We start from the raw sequence: 23,738 nt of genomic DNA, 5'->3' as shown, positions 1-23,738 counted from the left end.
TGGATCCACAGGGAAGCGTAAACCCCTCATCAAAGAAACTGCCCTTTGCAATTGATGGAGACCATTACAGAAAACCACAACCAATCCCAATGTAGAGTTGTGGAGTTCAGTCAGGGACATCTCTACAAAGCACTCCTGCACCCAAAGATCAGGGAATGTTGTGGAAGGTGCAGCAGGAAGATTATAAGAGCCAGAGGAACAGGGAGAGCTTGCTGTGGGATCGTTATCTCCTAGTAGTGTCAGAAACTCCACCCATCACGTCTCAGCAACACGACTCCTTAAAAATGATCTGAACAGGACAACACCAATAAACATGTTAGTGTGGTTGGGGGAAAAAAAACACACAGTCTAAATGCTACACAGAGAACTACCAGTTACTAAGGAATTCTGAGAGCAGGAGAAATAGTTTTCCCCTGGGATGAGCACACCCATTGGTTATCCAATACCAAGTAGTCAGCCCTGGCAACACACATGCAAGTAACGTTATACAGACAGAGTGGGTTATATTTGAAATATATATGTATGTACACATATGCATGTAACAACAGTTAATAAAAAAGGGACTATAAATCTAAAAGAGAGCATAGAGGAAAGGGAAGGGGGAAATGATGTAACTATAATTTCAAGACTAAAAGAAATAATCAAAAAATAAAAACTAAATGAAAACACAACTCATAAAATGGAAGAAAACATTTGGAACTCATATATTGAAATAGAGAAGAATACCCGGACTAGAGACCAGTGGTTCCTAAAACAGAAAGAGCAACAGGATTCCCTGGTGGGCTTTTTGAAATAGAAAATGCTTAGACTCTGTCCCCAGAGCTTCTGATTCATTAGATCCGGGATAGAACCCAAAGTATGCATCTCAAGGAAGTGCCAACTGATCCCGGTGCTGCTGGCCCAGGGCCGTGCCTGGAGACCTCTCCTAGGCCTTGAGGCCATCAGAGAGGTTGAGGATCAAATCAGAGAAGAAAGGGAGCAGCAAGGAATCTGAGATGGCAGAGCCAAGAAAGGAAGCCTAGTAGGAGGGATCAAGACTCCAGAAGTGTTCCTGGTAAGACCTACCGTTAGTTAGGTGTTCCAACTGGCTGGTTGACTTCAGAATATCTTCATTTTATAAAATGCCAGCAAGTTGTCCAACCTACTATTTCCAGCATCAAGTGATGTTGTCCCAAGAGAATGACCAACCATCTCAGTTCATTCACAATCAAGGGTGTTTGTATTCTCTCCAAATTCATATATTGAGAGTCTAACTTCCTCTGACATGGTATTAGGAGGTTGTGGGATCTTAGATAATAGTTCGGTTTAGACTGGGTTGCAAGAATGAGGTTAATACTTTTAGAAGAAACAAAGAAACAAAGAAAAGGCCAGATGGCACATAAGGGAAGGCATGTCTACAAGTTAGAAAGACACCAAGTAGTTGCTTGAACTTGATCTCAACTTCTAGCACTGAGAGCATTAAATGGTTAAGTCTAAGTCACCTGATCTATAGTATCCTGTCGGAGATGACTAACATGAAGTATTTCCCAGGACACAAAACTGTGAGTGGTAAAATCCAGAAAAGTCTCCAGCACATGAGACTATCTGGTCACTCAAGTCTCAGCTTTCTTTGTCCTCAATAAAGACAATGCAGGAAAAATAGTTCTGGTATAATGTTTATTTAAATAGTAATCTTAAAAAGGCTTTATACAAATCATATAAACACAGTCTGACATTGTTTTATTTTTTACATTGAAGAATCACAGTAAAAGCTCTCGAGTTCCCGTGATCTGGCCTAGCCAGCAAATGGTCAAATACCTTTAACCGCACACCCTGGAAAAGCTTAGTGTTCCCCTTGTTTTCTTGTCATTCATGCTCATTCCTTGGACCCTCATTCCTGTCAACTCCCCATCCTCACAAAAGAGAGAAAGCAACCCTGTGGCCCTGTGGACCGCTTAGTCCAGGAGAGCGTGGAGGTAATGTGTCATTCAGTACAAGGCAAAAAGGGAGATCAATACTGTGAATTAAGTTTCCCAAAGGGAACAATTCAAGGAGATGGGCCAGCTAGCCTACCTTCGGATGGAGATAACAAATGCGCCAAGGTGTCCCCTGGCTAAGTTAGTCAGACCCAGCTATCCTTCTTTACATCTTACCACAGACCAGCCTACAGCCTTGCTGAGGTATCCACATGTAGCCCTGGGGACCCTGCTTCTCTTTGGCCCTCAGGGCCCACCCAGAGCCTCAAATCAACCAACGTGAAGTAGATTCAGGACTTGCAGAGGGATCCAGGTTGAGTTGCACATAACTTTAGACAGGGCTGGTCTTTGGAGGGGGAATTATGGTAAAATGGTCCACTGGGCATGTGAGGGCCAGGACCTGCAGAGTGGGCTCTTCTCTCCTTCTTAGAAACCCTCAGCTTTCTGAATCCTAGCTGCACGGGAGGGTGAAGAGGAGGGCGAGCTAAATACCAACTTCTACTGCATGCCCAACTCAGAGGGCTCCTAACGCTATGCCCCTGGGCTTGACAAATGAACTTTTCACCTCTACCACTGTGCCAACGAGTGCCAAGATCAGCAGTAACACTCAGGCTCTAGGTCAAAGTCACAACACCAGCACTGAGTTCCACATTACCACTCACATACACAGTAGATACAGAGAACTCAAGGGTTCGAAAGACACACACACACACACACACACACACACACACACACACACACACACACACATGGGAATAAATAGCTGTCAGTATGACTGTTCCCTCTCTGCATACGAAACACTGCGACATTACCATCTGAACTAGGGTTTTCATAAGTTAACATTTAAAGGACCACAGCCAGTCCCGTTCACCCTCCCCCTTTTGCCTGTGTACAAGACAAATGAAATTGTGGGTGATCACAGCAGCAGAAATGGTCAGACAGTTTACCACTGATAAGCAACAATCTGGACACACTGATGGGGCTTAGAATGTATTTCTAGGGCACAGACAATCTTTAGGCATTAACACAGAGTCAAGATTTGGATCTTAATCAGGACAATCTTATCCTTCACGCAATTTCATTCTCTTCCTGATGCCTCCCTTTCTGGAGTCATCTAGGGTAGCCAGACTCATTCTGCTGTGGGTCAGCAGTGGGTAGGGGAGCTGGGAATGGAGTCACTTGGGCAAGAGACGCAGGCGGAATGCCTTAACTTGTGAGACAGTGGTGATTCCTACCTAGAGGAAAATACATTTTTCTTCATTGTTTTCAAGGCACTTAATAAAAAACACATGAACTGCTCTGTGTGTGTGTGTATGTGTGTGTGTGTGTGTGTGTGTGTGTGTGTGTGTGTGTGTCTTTCTCTGTGTACATGGCACATATGTGTATGAATAAGAACTGAGGTCTCCTGAGGTTGAAGCTCCATCCATAGCACATGCAAACTTGTGGGTAGAAGTGCATGTCCTTGCACTCACGTCTCTGTAAGGATGTAGTCTCCCCGCAAGAAATCAATGTTCTTAACCTATCAAGGAGACTGACTCAACAAAATGTCACTGTCCACACTGGTCACTCTTCCCAGTACAGGCTGTGTTTCTCTCTCCTCCCTTGCTCTTCTTTCCCTCTGCTCTGAGACAAAGAATAGAGACTTGCAAAATACTGCCCTTTCTCCCTCCCTCTCTACCCTTCCCGTGTGTGTGTGTGTGTGTGTGTGTGTGTGCACATGCGCGAGTGCACAGGTGTGAGCACACATGAACCGTGTATGAGCACGCTGTGTGCACATGTGAATATATGTATTTGTTGAAGAAGAACAAATAGGAGAGAAAAGAAAAGGCAAAGCCACCAGCAGAGGCCCCACAAGGGACACCCCACAGCCATGAACTCTGGGTCTAGATTAAGGAATGGCACCGTCATCAAAGCACTTTAAGGCTTGTCTGTGTCTAACCATAGAGGTGTATCTATGGATTCTGATGTATGAAGTTTCTGTTCTGGTTTACTTAAAATCTTATAAGAAAAAATTGTTCGAGCTGACCCTAAAATGGCAATCTTCCCCTGGATTAAAAAAAGTTAAAGGCAATAACACCCTACTTCAATATGCTAGGACCGGAAATGGCAGCTCCCAGGGTTGGCTGGCAGGGTCTGAACACTCCCCAGCAAGTCTCTTGAGTTGGGAGGCCATCTGAGGGTGAGCTAAGCTTTTGTTTCTTAGGTTCCGTTTCTCAGGACAGAAGGGCTGAAAAGCCCCTTCGCTTTTCAAGAAAGAGATATGGAGACCAGTGATGATCTCTCCACTTTCTGCCCCAGATAAGCCATCCTCTTCTGCCTCTTTGAGTTGCTCACAGATCAAAAAATAAGAATAAAATATAACAATAGCAATCATAATCATAACAAACCCACAAGCGAAACAGAACTGTTGACTCCGAGGAGATGCGCTCCTGTCTGTGTCCCGGCAGAGAACACGGGCCCGGTTCCTGCATTAACTTGACCACCACTGTCCTCTGTGGGCAATGATCCCCTTCACGGCTGCATCTTCCTTTCTCCTAGACTGGCCTGTCTGTTCTGTCCATACCTTCAGTATTCTGGATCGGTTTGATCCAGATTATGGCATTCAGTTTCCAAAGGAAAAAAAAAGTAATCTTCCCTAGCCCCTCTCGCTGGAATGAAACGCCAGAAGCGATTCAGACACAATCGGTCATGCCTCCGAGCAGCACTTCTGGTGATTGATCTTGACCTTGTGCTTGAGGCCGTCGTAGAGCTCAAAGTTGTAGTTCTCCAGTGTGGTGCAGCTTCTCGAACTCAGGCCAGAGTAGGAGCAGGTGCAGTAGAGGAGGAGGCCCGCACAGGTGGCCCCCAGCAGGACACCCAGCGAGCTCATGGCAATGATGGTGATCAGGATGGGGTCCAGTGTGTACAGCCAGCTCTTTTCTTTGCCAGATGAGGGACTACCAGCCCCTGAGGTAGAGGAAGAGTTGTTCCAATCTCCTTCATAGTCATCTACGGCACAAAACACACACGACTGTAGGCATGGAGACAAAAGTGAGGCTTCCCAGACCCAAGGCACAGAGTAAGTTCTCTCTGTGTGTCTCTGTTCTACCCCCCCCCCTCTCTCTCTCTAATAATTACATATATTATATCACTTTATTTGTAAAGAGTATCCTAGGCTGGCCTTGAACTTGCCTCTACTTCATGAGTAGCGAGTCTAAAGACGTTCACCAGCATATCCAGTTTTATGTAGTGTTAGGGATCAAACTCAGGGCTCAGCATATGCTAGCAAAGCGCTTTGCCAACTGGCTGCAGCTCCAGCCCCTGCAGATTTGCTCTTTAAGGACTGGTGATATAGTTGGTGACAGAACACCTGCCTAAAATGGATGGGGTCCTAAATTCAATCCCCTGTACTATAAAATACATAGACGATAGATAGATGATAGATAGATAGATAGATAGATAGATAGATAGATAGATAGATAGATAGATAAGTATCTGAGACTTAAGTAAGCTGACTTACATTATGTAAGTTCAGATTTGTTGTTGTTTGTTTGTTTGTTTTTGCTGGGGATGATCAAGCCCAGGGCCTTATGCATGCTAAGCAGGTGTTATCACCACTAGGCTGTACCTGCAACCCTCAGGTTTTAACAGACTCCCAGGGGTCACCTGGCAATGCCCAGGATGGCCATGTGTCTCAGGCACACTTCGTCGTGTGCCTTCTCATCCCTCATTTCCAACTGCTTCAAGTTAAATCAAAGGACTGGATGAGATTGTTTTCATGGCGTGAGCTTCTGCACTTAGCACTCCTGGCTATATAGGTAGCCGATCTCCTTTCTGGCCCTCAGACCTCCCCTGATATGTATACTTTATTGGTACAGGTTAAACTGCCCCCCACCATTCTTGTTTAAGTTCAGACCCTTAGTGCTTTGTTAGAATGTGATCCTATTAGGAATCAAGGCCTTTGCTGAGCAACAAGAAGAAACCATTAGGCTGGGCCCTAACCCCAATCTGACTGGTACCCTTATGGAGAGGGAGAACATAGACATGGGCCAGAGAGAAGGCGGGAGGAAAGAGAAGGGGGGGGGGAGAAGGGAGGGAGGAAGGCAGAGAGGGAGGGAGAGGGAGATAGAGATAGAGAGAAGGGAAGGAAGAAGGGGGAGAGATAGAAATAGAGAAATAGAGATATCTAGATAAGGAGAAGGGGAGGGAGGAAGGGGGATAGGAGAGAGAGAGAGAGAGAGAGAGAGAGAGAGAGAGAGAGAGAGAGAGAGAGAGAAACAGAGAGACAGAGAGGCAGAGAAAGAGAGACAGAGATCCTTATAGCCTTCAGAAGGAACCAGCCTTGTAAGAAAATAAATTTCTGTGAGTGAAGCAACAAAGCTTGTGGCCTCACTACAGTCACCTGAGGAAAAGGGCATCCTTACATATCTAGTGTAGGAACAAGGCATGACTGCATGTGGAACTCATGTCCTCTGGGTCCCCAAAGAATTCCAGGAGGAAAGCAGAGGGGCACTTCCTTTTTATTAGTAGGTACAGAAACTGAGGTTTGAAAGACCTGGTGACCAGTAAGTGGCATCAGGCAGGGAACAAGCAGTTAACACAGGGCCAGGAGCCAGCGTTCTGCATCTTCCACCCACCCCGTGCCTTGCTCTTTAGCACGTCTGTTTGATCTTCTGCAGACTCCCATATAGGCCAGTTGCACGCTTTTGCCCATAAAAGGAGAACTGGAGTGGGTTTTGCAGGGAGATCCTGCAGCCAGCTGACAAGGTGCTGTTTGGGTTTGTCACTCTAGTTTCTATAATGACATTTGAAGTTTCTGGTTAAGGTCATGTAAGAAGCAACTGTTCTCCTAAATGTTCAGGCTTGGTCTCAAGTCATTCTGCGAGTAGGATCCCAGAGATCAGGCCGGGCACTTCCAGAAGCCCAGGAGAGCTTCACTGCTTCATTGAAGGCAGAAATAACACCTATGTGTTTGCGCCCCCTCCCAAGACTCTGGAATTAGCTTCCAGAAATATGTGCATTTAAAATGCAAAGCTAGGACTTGGAATAAATATGAAAATATAAGGTGGGCAGTGTAGATAAAACCCCTAAATCTTCAATAAGCAAGTTCTGGCATCTTGGATAGTATTACAAAGTTTCCTGTATGCAGTGGGATGAGCTGCCCACGCTAGCCCGAGACCATTCACATTCAGATAATTCACTCTGGCCTTTCTGTGGAGGAGGTCATGGGGGTCAATCAGTGACAGCAAAGAGGATGGGGGTCAAGCAGTGATGGCAGAGAGGGGCTCACTTTACACTTCTGAAGGGGTTTTCCAGGTTTGAAGTCCATCCGTAGAGAAAGTTGCCTGAAATAGGGGCCTGTTTCAGATTAGGCCAAGGGGATCCGGTAAGCTTTCTAAATCTGGAGCTTTGACCCTGGCAAAGTAATTAATGTCTCCTTCATTCTTTTTTGAGTCCTTTCCACTTGTATTCCTGACCAATAGTTCTAAATTCGGGTCCTCCAATAGCCAGAGCATTATTTTTGTTGACATTTTTATAACCAAAGTTTGAATTTCATGATTATCTGTTAAATCATAGTAATACCCACCATCAATCTCATCTTCATAGCCCTCTCCCCCATGGATTTCTGGGATGTCCACTATTAAAATAAAAAAAAAAAAGGAAAACAAACACACCAAATTATCAGATTTTTCTATCATCATAGCTAAAAGGCAAAGAGCCAACCATTGTTGAGCCCAGCTCCCATTGTGGTGAGGGTCTAAAGAATCACACGCACTGTAAGATCATTTCGCATGCACGCTGCTAGGTTGTTTCTCCTACGAAGGAGCTTCCTTTCAACAGTGACCAGAAAACAAACTAAGAAAGGTCATATCTTCAGTGGCAAGTAGGCTTTGTTTCCATAACTATCATTCATTACCCACTGAGGTTTCTAAGAAGGCCCCTCAGCACTATGGATATCCCCAGCCACCATTACAATGTGACATACTTAGGGCAGCAAACTGCCTCTCCCCATAGGTGTGCACATAAGAAGTCATGGGACAACTGAAAAAAGTCATGCTTCATCATTAGAGGGCTTAATATAAAAGAACTAGAAGAACGTCTCAGTGTTCTCCTCTCACGTGTGTGCTGCTATCCCAGGCTAATTTTGTGTTGTTTTCTCCCCCACTGTTTACCAAGAGATCAAACATAGGTACCCAATCTGACTAGTCCAGGCTTGAATAGAGTTAACTGGTGCTGAAAATTTCCAGTATGATCATTGCCTATCTTCTTTCTTTTATATGATAATTTGAGGGATGTGCAAGATGGGTGATTTTATGCACAAAACTGTCCAACTTGTAGAAATCAGAACCAACGAAAACTACCCATCTAAAATGCTAAAACATCTAAAAAGAGATGTGATAATAAGCAGGGTCTTTTCATTTCTGCCCATGTCTCGAGCTGATTAGGACACCTAAAATGTCTAGGAGCCGAAGTAGCAATGAGAGGAACTGTAGACTACATGGAATGTCTTGTTCATCGATATCATGTATCCTTGACCGTAAACTGAACTGAGGATGGATCTATCATGGTCACCCTGGAAATCTAGTCTTTTCCAATCATATTAAAAGTCTTCTTCATTCCTGGCCAGAGTGCTAAAGCATACTCATACCCCCTCGGCCTCTAAAAAGGACACCGGAACCACCTGCCAAGATTCAGCAGAAAAGAGCCGCTGCCATGTGGCGCTAGTCCTCTGTGAGTCCAGCCTGTTCCTGGCATGCTTTTAGCATAGCAACTGGCACCTGTGGGCTATGCCAGCTTTCCTACCTCGATGCCCATTATTCTCCAGGCCCCCACAAAGCAGCCTGCTTCTTTGGAATGAAGATGTGAAGATGATTGGACAAGACACAGGTGGTGTCTGTCACAGGGATCACAGCGAGCTTATGAAAGTCAACCCAGCCTTTTTTTAAAAATAGGATTATGTACTGAAAAAACAAGAGGAAGCTGGAAAAAGCTCACATTCCTGACAATTAATCACTTTGATGGAATGCTCATAGGTTTTAACATCTTCATGAGCAGAGGATACAGAGTACTGGATAAGACTATGTGAGTCAGACATGGGCAAGAACCTTGGAGGCTCTTACCAGTGGCTGTGGGGCCAAGCCCTGTACTTGATTTAGGTGTTTGGTCTCTGTTAAAGACCAGAAAAAAATCTTGAAGGCTGGAGTGCCACCTTGTTCCATAGACTCTTATCATGGACTAGAAAGGAATGATGTGACATTGGTCTTGAAGGGAAAGGGCACATGGATGGCAGTGACGGTGAGGACATTTCCTACTCATCCTGTCCTCTCTAGAGGGAGAGGACTGGATGAGACAGCTTCCGAAGAACTGGCCCATTCCTAGTTTCAGTGGAATCCCTCGCTCAACCCCGGCTGAGATTCCGCACCTGGAGAATCAAAGGCCACTTAAGGTAAGGGACACTTGAGCGGCTCAGCTCTGCTCTTGGAATAATCACCATCCCAGGAATGTGGGTGAGTGGGAAGGGGTCAAGAAAAGGATAAGTTAATCAACATTTTCAAAAGCACATCTGTTCGCCAAGCCTTAAAGAGAGAATAGCACACTGGGGAAAACCCAAATAAAAGGAACATTTGTACAAAAAAGCAATTTACTTTGATAGCAATTTCTCTAGTCCCCTTGCTCATGTTCTTGATATCTGTATTTGATTAAGAGATTTTTTTCCTCTCAAAACTGTCTTTGCTTTTCACTGGCACTTGCTTTCTCAGTTGCACACACTAGGTAAAACGGGGGATGCTTTTATTTATTTATTTATTTATTTATTTATTTATTTATTTATTTTGATGAAGGCTGGAAAAAGATGGTTAGTATAGGAGGTTCTGGAGTTCTGGTAAAGACAAAGTAAGAGAAGGATGGGCAGTTGCTGTCACACAGTCCAGAAGGAGGGGCCCTGGCTCCCACATGAGACAGGAAGAAGGGTGAGCTTGAACACCAGGCAGGGAGTGAGGTAGCAGCTGTGTGGGAGGAAGAAATGTCAGCCTCACGATGCTGTGCCAGCTGGGAAACCAAGGACAGGTTGGAGATGACAAGGATTTAGAATTTAATCGCAGTGGGAGAAATGTTTGGAGAAGATGATCCAAAATTGTATTAGTGGTAAGGTGAGTTTGTGAGCGTGAGCTCGGGAGAATGAAATGAACCACCCCGCACAGCAGGACAGGTCAGGAAGAGATTGCACCAACCACAGGATTTCCACTTCCAACCTCTGTGCTCCCATGACTCTGTTTTCTTCTTGGACAAATGTGGAGTCAACCTGAGGCCAGTCTGACCACAGAGCCTGATCGCTAACTCTCAAGGGCTAATTCAATGGCTACCCTGCTCACTTGGTCACTCAAATTGCACTGAACTAATAGGAACCCTGAGACTTGTTCAGTTTCTCTAGGGAGTACACTGTATTACCACACACATCTCTACTACTCTATCCTATCCTCTGTGTGTGTGTGTGTGTGTGTGTGTGTGTGTGTGTGTGTGTGTGTGTGTGTATTACCCACATGGAAGCAAGAGGATTCTCAATTATTACTCCTCAGCTGCTCTCCACCTTGCTTTTCTTGGCGTTTGTTTTTGTTTTTAAGACAGTCTCACTTGTCTTGGAACTTGCCAGTCCAGCAGGCCTGGATGGTCAGTGAGCCCCAGATCTGTCTAGCCATATCCAGTGCCTGGGATTAGAAGCATACATAATCACACCTAGCATTTTCACGTGGCTTCTGAAGATTGAACTCCAGTCCTTACACTTGTGATGCCAACTGAGTCATCATTCTGGCCTTTCCACTCTATCCCACAGAAACCAAGCATCCTGGCTGGATGGCTGGCTCATATTTCGCTGGTATCTTCTAAGGACTTTCTATTTGTGATCTGAAGTTTGGAGCTTCGAGATTTCCATGATAGGCATCACCCAGAAAGAGGAGGCTGAACCACATTCAAAGCACAGTCTCAACTAACCAACTGGGCAGCCATCACTTATAAAGATTTACTAGGTGGCCAGAGACCACACTAAGAAATTTGGGTAGTAAAGACCTGTGGAATCTGGTCTCTACCATTAGGATGCATCAGTATGACTGGGAAACAGAACCACCAGAATAGCATGAGGGAAAAATGAAGCATTTGTAAAGGGAACTCCACAGTGCTGCTGGAGCCCAGGGGAGGAATTAGGCAAATGAAGCTGGGCCCTTATCAGCTAGGAAGATGTGGGAGTTGGATGTTGCAGAGTTCAGGATATTGCAAGGTGGGGTTGGGGACATTCCATGTCCCCATCTGTTTGACTGTCAGGATCACATCTCAGCCTTTTCACCCACACATTTGTCTTTTGGCTTTTTGGTTTGCAATCCTCCGTGGCCCACAAATTTCCTACCTTGCATTTGTCTACGAGTGAGGCAGAGCTCTGCTCACTCTCAGTGGCTGAAGACCAGTGTGGTAAGATGAAGAGACGAACTCAGAGGACTGAAAGCCGTTAGGTAGCACTGACAGAGTTGCCTCCATTTCAGAATGAAAACAACCCAACTAACAAAACCCTGGCTGCATTGACGTTGCAACGGAAATCCGACTGAGGCCCAGGAGTCACCTTGTCTCCTCAGGTCTCCCTTCTTTTTACAGGGTCAAGAGCCCATAGTCACAAGATGCAGAGTGTCTCAAGATCTTGCCTAGCTATTGTTATGCTGGGTTTCAGACAGAGAGATGCTGTAGCTAGTTACTAAAACCTCTCTGGACTGCTCCAGAGTCATCCTAGAAGGGTCAAGTATGGTAGTGTCCGGCTTAGCAGACTGTGCACTGTAGCACAAATGGTGAGCAGCCATGCCCAGTCACAAGCAGCCTCCTCTAATGGAAAGTGTTTCTCCCTAAAGGGGCCTGGGATACTGCCTGGTACTGTCAGACCCATGCTAGTTAGGGGGGGACACCCCTTGACACTCCTACTTGAGGCTGGGAAACCCCCAACGACCTCTCCAGTAGCCCCCCCACTTTCTCCCTCCCTGAGGAGGTTAGCACACCTTCATTAGTTTGCCTTTCTGCAATTTCTAACAGGAAATTCTCAGCCTTCGCTTTCTCCACTTGTTATGCTACGGTTTACTGTGAGAGTATCAGCCTTGACAGCGTTCTGTGTACGAGGAACTTCACAGGATTGCCAGGGGAATGGGCAGTCTGCTTCAAACTGCTGGCTGCTTTTAGATAAATAATGTAAGACGGTCCATCCCTGGGTCACTTGCATGGGATGATTTCAGAACATGATACACATTGATTTTCTTCCACAAGGCCCTTCCATGACAACTGTGGGCAGGGGTTTATGAGATCAGACTTGCCACCCAATGCATGGGACAAATACATTCAGAGAACCACTTTGCATAAGCATCACTCTGTACCAGGACAGAGGTGGCATGGGCATACAGGAGCTCCAGGTCAGGAGCAGATGGTCCTCTGATTGGTCCTAGGTGTCAGAGCCCCTCCCTATCCTGTCTTCCTGAGTTCACTCTGTGCCCTTCTTCTCTGGAATCCCATCAGTAGCATTTCTTTAAAAAGATGTATTTTGCTTTGTTTTAATGTGTACTTGTATGAGTTCATGATACACGTGTTTGCGAATGCCCACAGAAGCCAGAAGAGGGTATTGGATCTCCTGGAGCTGGGGCTACAGGTGGCTGTGAACACCTACAAGACAGTACACATTCTTAACAGCTGAACTATCTGTCTCTTCAGTCCCCATCGTCTGCCTTTCTGGTGAGGGTTGACATACACAAGGAGACTTCGAAACACAAGAGTTCTGTCATTCACACTACCCCTGATCATTTCTTATCCCAGCCCTGCCTTCTCTTAAGTCATTTCGAAGAACATGGAAAGCACAGAGCACTGGGAGCACAGAGTTCCACATTTTCAACACCTGCTCGTTTGCCTTGGGAACTGCTGCTGTTACTGGGCACGCGGGAGCTGATGAAGTGAGTACCCAGTGGCCTGCCTGGTCTTACATCTCCACCGTAACTGCGGCTGGGCAGTAACGTCTTATAGAAAGCTGGTCTTGATGTCTACTGAAGCTACACTCAACTAGCTTTGAAAGAACTCAAGAGCCTCTTACAGGAAACCTCTGGACACTTTCATTTGTGGAGGTACCAGGTGTCAACATTTCCCTTTTACAGATGAAGTGGATTGAGGAAGGTAGAGAAATGCAGGAAGCCACTGAACAAATCATCCTGAGACCAAAAGCAAGCTAAGGATTTTCAGCACCTTGTTCTCGGCTGGTGATTTATCTGGGAGATGCTCTGGGCTGCTGAGAGCTGTTGTTGGATTTGATTCCAAGTTCCTGAAGCCCCCCTCCCCACCCCGCAGCAGCCAGCTAAATCAATGGGTCATTCAGGTAGAAGTCGCCTTCAGAAAATTCTCTCGGCCACTCTGTTTTCTATTTTTCTCCCAGCAGGAAGCACAACACTGAGATCTCAATAAACCAGAAATAATGGAGGACTAAAGAGATATTTCTTGGCGCTTCAAAATGTTTAATTTGGTTTCGAATTTAGTGTTGGCTGAGGGTTCTCCCTCCCCACCACACTTAATTTCCCTAATTCAGTTTGTTCATCCCCAGTTGCAGTGAGGAAGCCAGAAGTTCAGATGCTTCTACAGCCTTTGCCAAATCTGCATTGGGAAGTCAGGCTACTTGAGAGCTGTTCGTCTCTTACTGGGTTTGGCCTGAGTTTAGGAGCCCACCAGAAGATCCTTTAGCACGGAATTTTTCTTTTTAGTCTTTCAGGGTACAACCAAATGTATGGAGGGTCACAGAAAAAGACAAGTTTTGGAATCTTTCCATGTGGTTTCCATTAGGAAAAGACAAAGGTGGTTGGGATGAGTTGATTGGGAGAGTACCATCTTGCATGCAGTCATTATTTTCTATTATTTGTAGTTAAAAACTAGGAAGGAAACCCTTGAAAGGCTTGGGAATATTGACTGCAAATGAGAAGGCTGTAGAATGATCTAGTAACACCTTCAGGCACGGAGGCAGATGAGCAGAGAGGCCCAGGAAGTCTCCAATGGCATGGAAATAAGAAAAGTGCAGCCAGCGAGACATTTATAACAGGGATGGGCTTACAAAACAAGGCATATTTTGTAAAAAACCAACTAAGTCATTGAAAACCCAGATATTCTCCATCCCCCAAAATAGGTGTGTCAACAAGCAACTGGCTCTCTGCACTCGTTCTTTGGCTAGGTTCTATTAAGAAAAGATGGTGGGGGAAGACACAGAGAAGCTCAGGGGAAAACCATTCTACCCCCCCCCCCCCACATTCCTAGAGATGTAAAAGAAAATAATTCTTCTAAATCTAAGTGCCAGAGATTTTTTTCTTTTTCTAGTGGGACTTTTGACGTTTCTTATATCCATGAGTTCCAGTAATCAAGAGGTACTAGGCCAGTCAGCCTGTCAATCCTGACCAAATGCCTGAGAGAAACAAAGTGTGGGGGATGCTGTTTGCTTTGCCTTATGGTTCCACAGGACTTAGTTGGCAGTCACTGGTCCCATCACTGTGGGCTCTCAGCGAGTCAGAGAACATGTCAAGAAAGGAAGAGCTGAGTAAAACTCTTCACCTCGTGGTAGCCATTGGGAAGCAGAGAAAGAGACACACACAAGAAGTGGTGAAGGACAAAATACACCGCTCAGGGGCACACACATTTTTTTCCCAACCACATTCCACATCCTAATAGCCTGTTCAGTATTTCCTTACCAATGACTTAACCCATTGATAAAGTCAGTGCCTTCGGACAGTCATCTCTCCCTTTAACACATGAACCTTTGGGGACATTTTATTACCCAAACCATAAAGTAAACATAGAAGAAACATCACTCAGGTAGAGCAGTTTGATGCAAGCTTGGTCAAGAGGGAAGACCAGGCTGAAGAATCAAAACTAGATGGGTATTTTCTAAAAGGTTAACAAATTCTACTACTCTGTCCCCACACATGTCCTTTTATAAGTTGGGCTCTGCTCAGACATTCTTATAAGTAAGAATGAGTTACTCAATAATATAATTTTTACAGAGGCTAATAAGGTATCATTCTCAGTCCATTGGTAAGATGAATCTCTCCAGATGCTTGCTGGAGGTCGGGGACCATAATCCCAGCCGAAAGATTCTGTTGCCTTTAGATTTGTCTTCTGAGAAGAACTTTTCTCTTTGGTAGAAATATCAGTTAAGCACTTGAGTCCTCTGGTCTATGATTTTTTTTTCTGGGAGAAGGTGTTGGAAGGATGGTAGAGAGACTATAAAGACACCAGAGAAGGAAAGGGACCACCAAGTCAGGGGAAGTGAGTCTGATGATGAACTGCACCTGGCACAAAGGTAGGGGCCGAGATTGGGTCCTCCTTGGGGGAGATAAAGAGGCAGTGCAGCCCTACCTGGAATTTCAGATCCAGGAAGTAATGATGGGCTCAACGGTTTCCATGAACATTATTGCTAGGGTCACACTTTTGGTCTACAGTTGGCTTGGACTGAGGTGTCACCTTTGGAGCACCCATGTTAGCTTTGGTCTAGGTTCCAATGCAATGACCATCTTCTTGTTCTCAGTTCCTTATGTTGGGATTTTCCTAGAGGAGCGATTGAGAGGTATACGATAGCCTCTCCAATTCACTACAGCTCTTAGAAGACCTCCGGAATATAAGGAAATACAAAGAGCAAAAAGGTCCTTGGTGCTAAAATGTGTTTCAATAACTAGCAGACATTCAGCAAACAGGGTTTTGGTCAGGGACACATCCAGCTCAAAGTGCTTTGCACACTCCTACCATCATTGGAGCTGGTAGCCTTCTAGTGAGTCGCAGAGATGTATTCTCCATCTGGGTTGGAGTCTTTGCTTTGAGTCGTGATAATGTTATTAAAAGGGATCAAGAGTGTACCACCGCATAGAGAGGACAAAATAGAATAATGTGTGCAGAACTTGGTATCTGGAGCTCACCAGGTCTCACACTGTTTCCTGAGTCAAGTGTTCAAGTCCCATGTCCACGAGGAAGGGACCCTGGATCTTTGGCAGATAAGAAAAGGCCTGCAAGGCATGCCCATGGTCCTAGATACTGTTTCCTGTGTTCAGAGCTAATGTGATATCATGACTCTCTTGTCTCACATATAATGGAATTCAAGACAGTGCTCTTGCTAGAAATAGTGTTTTGGACTCAGGTCTCTTGGCTTCTCCTCCTGATACTATTCCTTGCATGAGCTCTGTGTGGTAAACAGATTTGCCTACATATCGAGACATCCCACCAGAGAACAGCCCTGCTGCCAGCGTCTTTCTTTTATTGCCAAAGCCCAGGGCCTCCCTGGAAGAAAGATCAGTGCCTCTTCTCAGCCCACAAGATCTGTCCCTCTCAGGTCAACACCCCTTGGGGGAGCATCTAGGATTTGAGACTTCCTCTTGGCATGTGGGTCTACCTGAGGTTGCTGGAATCATTCGGTCTGCAGTACAATGCTGTGCGATGACCTTAAAGAATATTTTTACATGAATTTTTCAGTAGAAAACATAAATAAATAACTACGAGGCACAGCACAGTCGCTCTTTGGAGAAACCAAGCAGAACTCATTAATCATGGACAACAGGACTCTTTGCTGAACCCAGGGACAGAATTAACTTGGGCCACAGCTGCCACTTTTAGAAAGGACCGTATTCTCTACAACTTGGCAGTTAAAAAATATTTTTTAAGTCCTAGAGCAGTACTCCCTGAGTTTCAAATTCCCTAAAACTGGCCAAAGTCTTCTTTGTCAAGGACTATGCCTACTCTAGAGAGTCACAGAGGTTAGGTGGCTTTCCAGTTTCTGCAAATCTCTCTGATGAAGACTGATTCCTTCAGAGATAAACCTTTCACTATCTATTTGCAATGTTTATTAAAATGCAAACAGGAATCCCTAAAGAGGCAACTTCAGCAATGTCCATTGCAGTATCAATGGTAACAGTAAAAAGCAAGACAAACAACAAAAGAAAACTAGACAGAACCTGAACATGGACAACTACAAGTGGTGATAATTAATAAACGATGGTGTATCAGCACAATATGACCAGCAAGGGTGGAATAAACCTGACCATGTCTACTGAGGGATCTTCAGGATGCATAGGAAAAGAAGCAGGCTGTCCAGCCAAGAGAAGAAACACCATGATACTATGGTGTAAGACAGAATGAACTGCAGCTAAATCAAACCGCAGAATTTGACATGAGCTTGTGTATCTATGAAGGTATAAAGAGGTGGCTTCAAATCCATTTTGTGGTCATTTCCGGGGAGGAGACTGGGGTTGGTCAATAATAAAATGAATTATTGCCTTTTCTGTATTATTGTATTTTTTGAAAGGTAGGCATATATACTTGTGAACTGAAAGACAGAGAGACAGAGAACAGAGACAGGAAGATAGAGACAGGGACAGAGACACAGACACCGAAAGAGAGAGAGAGAGAGAGAGAGAGAGAGAGAGAGAGAGAGCTGCCAGTTACCATTTGAAAAATTCCCCCAACAATCTTGTTTGGTGTTAATAACTAAGGGAAGATGTTTTCCCACCTAACACCAGCCCTGTCCCCAGGCCTTCTGGATCTCAGCCCTTCTGAAGATGCTTCTCATTTCTCGGTCCAATGCCTATGAGAATTTACATTAGATTATCATTAACTATTTATAATTACATCATGTGGCTCTTTAAGGTCATGATGGACAATCCCTGAGCAGTGACATCACCCAGAAGAGATATGTTTGTGGGTCTCTTGTCCATAGGATTTGGGGAAGAAATGGCTTCTGCTGGTCACCTGAAGCTCCTAGATTTATTACCCCCACCCCGCTCCCACCCCCACACATACATCTAGCTAACACAGATCCTGCTCTGTGGAGAGTTAAATCCTGGATCATTCCAGTTAGAATTGGTGCCATAAAGAATGACTGTGCAAAGGGGTCAGTGCACACAGCCTTGGGCTGCAGCTTATGGTCTGATGGCTCTTCAGGGAGTAGCTTTCTAGTTGGAGTTGACCTCAGTACAAACTCCTGTGTACCTGACCGAGGTGAAGCTTAATTAAATCCCCCACCACTTCTAGTTTCTAATGTCTTACAGGACCATCCTCTCACCCCTGCTGATTCTAAGATGATCATCTTCCCCTCTCCCCTCCTTTTTCTCTGGCAGGATTAGTTTTTGTGTTTTCTTTGGGGCCATCATTGAAGTGGATGAAAGGCAAATTACAGCTGGGAGAGCTCTAGTGCTCTGCACAATGAGAGAGAGAGAGAGAGAGAGAGAGAGAGAGAGAGAGAGAGAGAGAGAGAGAGAGAGAGAACAACAAAAACAAGCCCACACCTAGCGATCTGCAGCTTGCCTCAGATGTGCGGCCACAATGCAGACAAATCAAAACTTCAAAATGAACCTCTTTTCACCATAGTTTACAGTGTTTGTGCAGAATAACCAGTCCATGAAGAGCATGAGGAAAACAAACTCCACACAACCCTGGCTTGGCCAGGCTTTGGTGGTCTGTACTAGGCGGACCAGGGTTGAAGCAAGAGCGTACGTACATTTAAGTCTTAGTGAAGACCCAGGTAGGGGCAAGCGAGGGACACACTGGGCCTTGACACCTGCTACCTGTGATTCATGGAAACATAACTCTGAGACATTTATAACTGGGCTAAGTCTGCAAGACACGGAGGAATGTATTACTGGTAAAAGTGCTGTGAGCAACGTGTAAAATTGACTCATAACTTTTGCCATCCTCCCTGGGAGAAAGAGTACCCCTAAAATAAGTCTTGGCACTAGGGTCAAGGTGGAATACTTCCCACAACTGGCTCCAAAACTCTTAGTAATGCTAACAAAACATAAGTTCTGACTAATTTAATTCAGCCTGGCACATATGGTCCTCCTTGGTCATCGCAGACAAATGGGGACTGAGTCTGGGTCCTTGTTGGAAATAAACACTTTGAGAGGCTTCCATTTTGCCTTTTGCTAAAAGGAACCAACAGTTTTAGGCCAGCCAAATGTTACTTAGACAAAATGGGTAATTGTGCCTGGCACAGGGAAGGCAGACAATGTTCTAATCGTGGGCATTCAGCTCCGTGCTCCTGCAGAGGACAGATAATGACATCAACGCTGAGCCATCTGTACTAGTCGTCTCCTGTGAGACCTGAGGAGCCATGCTTCCCTCTGCAGTGTTAGGACAGGTTTTATATCTGAAAAGTGCTGAATCCTAGGTCTAGGTTGTGATAGGACCTAGGAGAAGTCAGGACCATGGCAAAAAGAGGGTCCTCTGGCTTGGTCTTTTCTTGCAAGGCTGTCTAGGATGTTTCAGCTTCTTAGAAAGGTCTCTGGGGTGATGCAGTATAAATCCTCGTGTGACAAATTCTTGCCTCTTACTAAAAACTCAAAGCTCCTTGGAAGTTAACTTTCCTACATAGAACCCTCTTGCCCTACAAGATGTCTCTCAGATTCCGACAGCTACCACAACCACATCAGTGACTATTCACAGAGGTGGACCAAACCAAACCAAACAGCAAGAAACTTGTAGAATGAGATCAGAGTCTTGAGTAAGTCTCCTCACCCTTGATGCTTTTATGGAATGTTCCTTTTATAAAAGAACAGCTTTGGGTTCGTGGCATTTGTTCCTTTACCTCCATTTTCTGTCCAAAAGTGGAATCTTGACCACTTCTGAGCCCTGAACATTCTACGTGTTCCTATTTCCCTCACTCCAGGGACATCACTCATCAGCTGGAGATCAACATCCCTCAGGAAGTAATAACTTGGTAGGTGTGGGACAAGGGGTCACCATTTCTTTTCCAGAGGAAGGGCCCTGGCTCTGTGGAACTGAGCACACCATGCCTGAGTGCTACACCCATTCCCTGTGGGCTAATTTGAAAGGAGATTCCAGTGTTCAGGGATTCGACATCAAGAGAAATTTTGTGGAATCACATTGAGCAATTTAGCACTTAGCAACTTTCACAAAATCCCACACCAATCATGAAAGTTGGCTCAGCTGTACAAATTGGCTGAACGTCCTAACAAGCAGTTATGGAAATACAAAGAAAGGAGCGCTGGTGTTCAGCCTTAAGGAGAGGACATCCCGCCCTCCCACACAAATGCCCCACAGTTCAGAAGGCAAAGTATAAACTTTGGAGACATTGAGTTTCTTCTTTTCTTTTCAAAGCTTACATGTCAACTTTGTTCTCACAGGCAGAGGGGCAGGGGAAAAAAACCCAGATGTTTGTATAAAAATATCATTTTATTACATTCCACACAATACATTTTCAAATAGTTTCCAACATCCACAAGTTATTTTGACACACAGGCAACTGAGTAATGCAAAGAGTGTCACAGTTAGAGGGAGGGGATAAGAACAGGAAGTAAAAATCTTTAGGTTTTCTTGTTTTGTCGTTCTTTGGTAGATTTTGACCTTTTAGGTGTTTGCTTGCCTGCTAGTTTTTATTTTAAAGATAGGGGTCTTTTAAAAGATGGGACACCAACCTCAAAAACATTACTGGATCTCTGATTATGGTTTTAATCAAAAGCAGTGGGACGGGGAAGGGATGACTTCACTTTGGGCATCTTGTTTGTCAATGGCAATGCTCTGCTTGTTTCATTTTGTTTTTCTTTGCCTGCTTTTTGCCAGCAATAGGAGACAGCAGCTGCTAGCACACTCAAGGAAGGGTTCTTGTGAGATCTCTAGTAAGGCGAATGCTTTCTAGCCCAGCTGGCCCTTCACCTCATTCAAACACTCATCCACATTTTAACAGTTGCCACCACTGCTTTGTTTCTGAGAAGCAACGCTACACTGGTGCATGCACGTATTCATCTGTCCAGTCCAGTTTTCTTAGAAGAGAGTGCCGCTTTCCTCCCTAACAGGATATAGAATTTTGCTTTCTAAAGCATCAAGGCATGGCATTTTACACATGAGCTGCCCCTTTTAGATAATACTATGAAAGGTGCTGGAGTTGGAAGCAGGAGAGAAAGGGGGTTGGGAGAGGAGAGAGAGAGAGAGAGAGAGAGAGAGAGAGAGAGAGAGAGAGAGAGAGAGAAGAGTGTTTAAGCATGAGTCCTGGCTGAAGGTATCATGGGATTCACCACTATCTTCTCATCTGTGACATGTGCATGAAGATGATGCCACATGGGGTATCAGATGAGCATAGAGCAAGTTCACAAAGTGGCCACCATTTTCTTTGCTATACTGGATTGATTTTCTAGCTGTGGTTTTCTGATGTTTCCACAGGGCACCTGTAAGAATGTCAATCATTTGCAAGGAATGACTGGCCCTAAATGCTCAGCTAGTGGTGAATAAACAACTCTGTTTAAACAACAACAACAACAACAACAACAAAAACCCTTGGTGACAGGCACGGTGCTCTCAGCACTCAGGGCTGCTGCCCACCTCGAGCTCACCCTTCCTTCTCCATCTTCCGCTGAGGTAGGACACCTCAAGGTAGCCACACACTAGCCTTTCATCTTTTCTTTTCTTGGCAGGGCTGCTGTAGTTGAGACAGAATAGCTCTTTGAAACAGAGTAAGAGTGGGAGAGCAGTGTCCTTTCCGGAGGATGAAAGGAACCAGATGCAAAAGCTGAGAGTGTGCTGGAGGGACCAATCTGGCTACTCTGCAAGAATGCTGAACAGAATGCTGAACGGCTCTCTCCCAAGCAATAAAAATAAATAAAAAAATAAAGAATAAAATAAAAGAATCATTAGTATTTTGTTCTTAGAAGGTGTCTGGAGAATCATGTGACCAGGCAACCATCTTGAGAGAATTGTTCACTTTCCAAGAAGCTTTTTTAGCTGGAAAGTAGAAAACAAATGGCTTCAAGACTGAGGCCTGGTATACTTGGAATCTTCAAATAGACACTTTGTTGCGACGGAAGTGACTTTGCTATTTAATGCAGCCTTAGTGCAGTATCATTGGGCAACTTCTCTCTAACATCTCTCCCAGAGGATAGTTTCGGGGAGGAAATGTAGGCAGCTACGGGTGGACCTTTCCCACAGCATCTTCTCTCTGCCCGTGCTAGTGCTGCCGATGTCAGAGCAGCCTTTTGGGGTGTATTAGCCAGATGCCCCTAGTGCTTTAACCGGCAACACGTGGGTTCATTTCAACAAATGATTCCTTTCTATTTTCTCATAATATTTAACAAAGTCAGGAGGAAAGCCACATACTTCAGAAGCTATAGATTCAGGCACACATTAACACCATGAAAGGAAAGCAAATAAACCCCCTTCCCTCATATTTTACAAATGCTATTACAATGACCAAAATAATACCAAAGAATACCTTCTTCCTCAACCCTATCCCACGTTAGGCTCAATGCAATGATGCCCTGGGGGGTGAGGAGACAACATTTGGGTCTTTCCATCTCCTCCCTCCTATCGTGCCCCCCTGCTTGCAATTAAAACAGACTACTGAGTTTACATCACCCCAGGTGTGTTATTCTTTATGACTTATTCCACAACTGGACCGTCAGAGCTAAACATTCATTATGAACTTTTTATTCCTCTTCTTTTTTTTTTTCTTTTTTTCTTTTTGTAAGGCAACATGAGACACATTTGCTTCAGGGCTGGAAGTAGAGATGACTCCTTGCACCCAATGGCTGTTATCTTGTGACTTCAAAGACACCGGGAAACACAACAAAGGGGGTCATGTCTGAGTACACTGGAGGAACCATAGTCTTGGGTCGGGTGACTTGGGAAGGGGATAAGGAAGGGTGCAGCCACATTGTATTCCGAATGGCCTCTATTTTTCTAGGTACCTGGAGATGACAATGACAGCCAACAGAAACCCAGCCAGAGCTAGATAAGGCAACAAAAAAAGCTCCAATCTCTTCTCCAAGTAAACAAAATGTGTACAGTATATTATTTTCTTGAAAAGTACCCCAGAAGAAGTAACACAAGAGGGAAGGGACCCCTCTCTACACACACCCACACACTCCCCCCCTCCACAGTGAATCAGTCTCTCTCTCACAAATCCAACACACACACACACACACACACACACACACACACACACACACACACACACACACACCCCTCTTCACATGGGAGTGTACTGTGTACATACATACAGGACCAGGTTCCCCTCAAGACACCTGGCAGCCTGCCCAGGAGAGAAGGGATGGGATAAGGCAAGGGGAAAAATCAACAGGGCCTGTCTCTGGAACAAAACCAACAGGGCCTTGGGTTGTGAAGTGCTTAGGGGCGGGTCTCTTCTGGGATTCCAGATGCAGCATTTGAGTTGGGTTTAAAATCATTAGAAAAGAGGGGGTGGGAGAGAAAGGAATAAAAGAGAGAAGATTAAAAAGGAAAGAATAAAAAGGAAAGATAATGTTAAAACAAACAATATCAGAGCAAGGAGAAACGGGAACTGAGGACCACAGAGAATGGTGGGGGCTAGATAAGAGCGCTCAGGGTTGGGGACTCTGGAGAGAGATGTCTGAGGGTTCACGCAGAGACTAGGCAAGGAGAAAAAAAGTGCAAAATCGAGGCAACGTGTTTGCAGTCTTTCTTGGGTTTTTTGGGGGGCGCTGTTCCTGCTTCGGCCCTCAGCAGTGCGAGCCCCGCTCTTGCTCTAGCTTAATGGTTAGGGTGGGCTCGACTGCCAGAGGGGTCCCGTTGGTGTAGTGGGAGGTTTTGTAGGTGATGGAGTGATCGGTCTTCTTGGCCGCATAGCGGAACCGGTGGTAGTGGAGCACCAGGGCCAGGATGACGGAGACCAGCACCAGCACGGCACCCCCGGCCGCCATAACGTAATACCAGTAGGCTGGGATGGGCTGCACGGGCACCGTGTCCACTGTGGGCTCGGTCCCTGGCGGGAGGGTGCCCCCTGAGGGAGAG

At 45.2% G+C, this 23,738-nt stretch overlaps 1 protein-coding gene across 6 annotated transcripts in view; it reads right to left on the bottom strand.

Moving 5' to 3' along the window:
- Positions 1 to 1,642: 1,642 nt before the first annotated feature.
- The window catches only part of Nrp2 (neuropilin 2), a 115,268-nt gene continuing 93,172 nt past the window's right edge, over positions 1,643 to 23,738 (bottom strand). For 2 of the 6 annotated variants that reach the window (XM_008767137.4, XM_006245040.5), the window contains exon 16: positions 1,643 to 4,943. In XM_008767137.4, coding sequence (XP_008765359.1) covers positions 4,642 to 4,943 — 302 coding nt within the window. In that variant the 3' untranslated portion in view covers positions 1,643 to 4,641. Of the gene's footprint in view, positions 4,944 to 7,521; positions 7,573 to 20,134; positions 23,728 to 23,738 lie in introns of those variants that run through there. The other 4 variants (XM_006245041.5, XM_006245042.5, XM_006245039.5 and 1 more) reach the window with 3 other exon arrangements.

Source organism: Rattus norvegicus, chromosome 9 (assembly GCF_036323735.1).
Source record: "Rattus norvegicus strain BN/NHsdMcwi chromosome 9, GRCr8, whole genome shotgun sequence".
NCBI lineage: Eukaryota > Metazoa > Chordata > Mammalia > Rodentia > Muridae > Rattus > Rattus norvegicus.
This window is presented reverse-complemented; position numbering and strand designations above follow the sequence as displayed.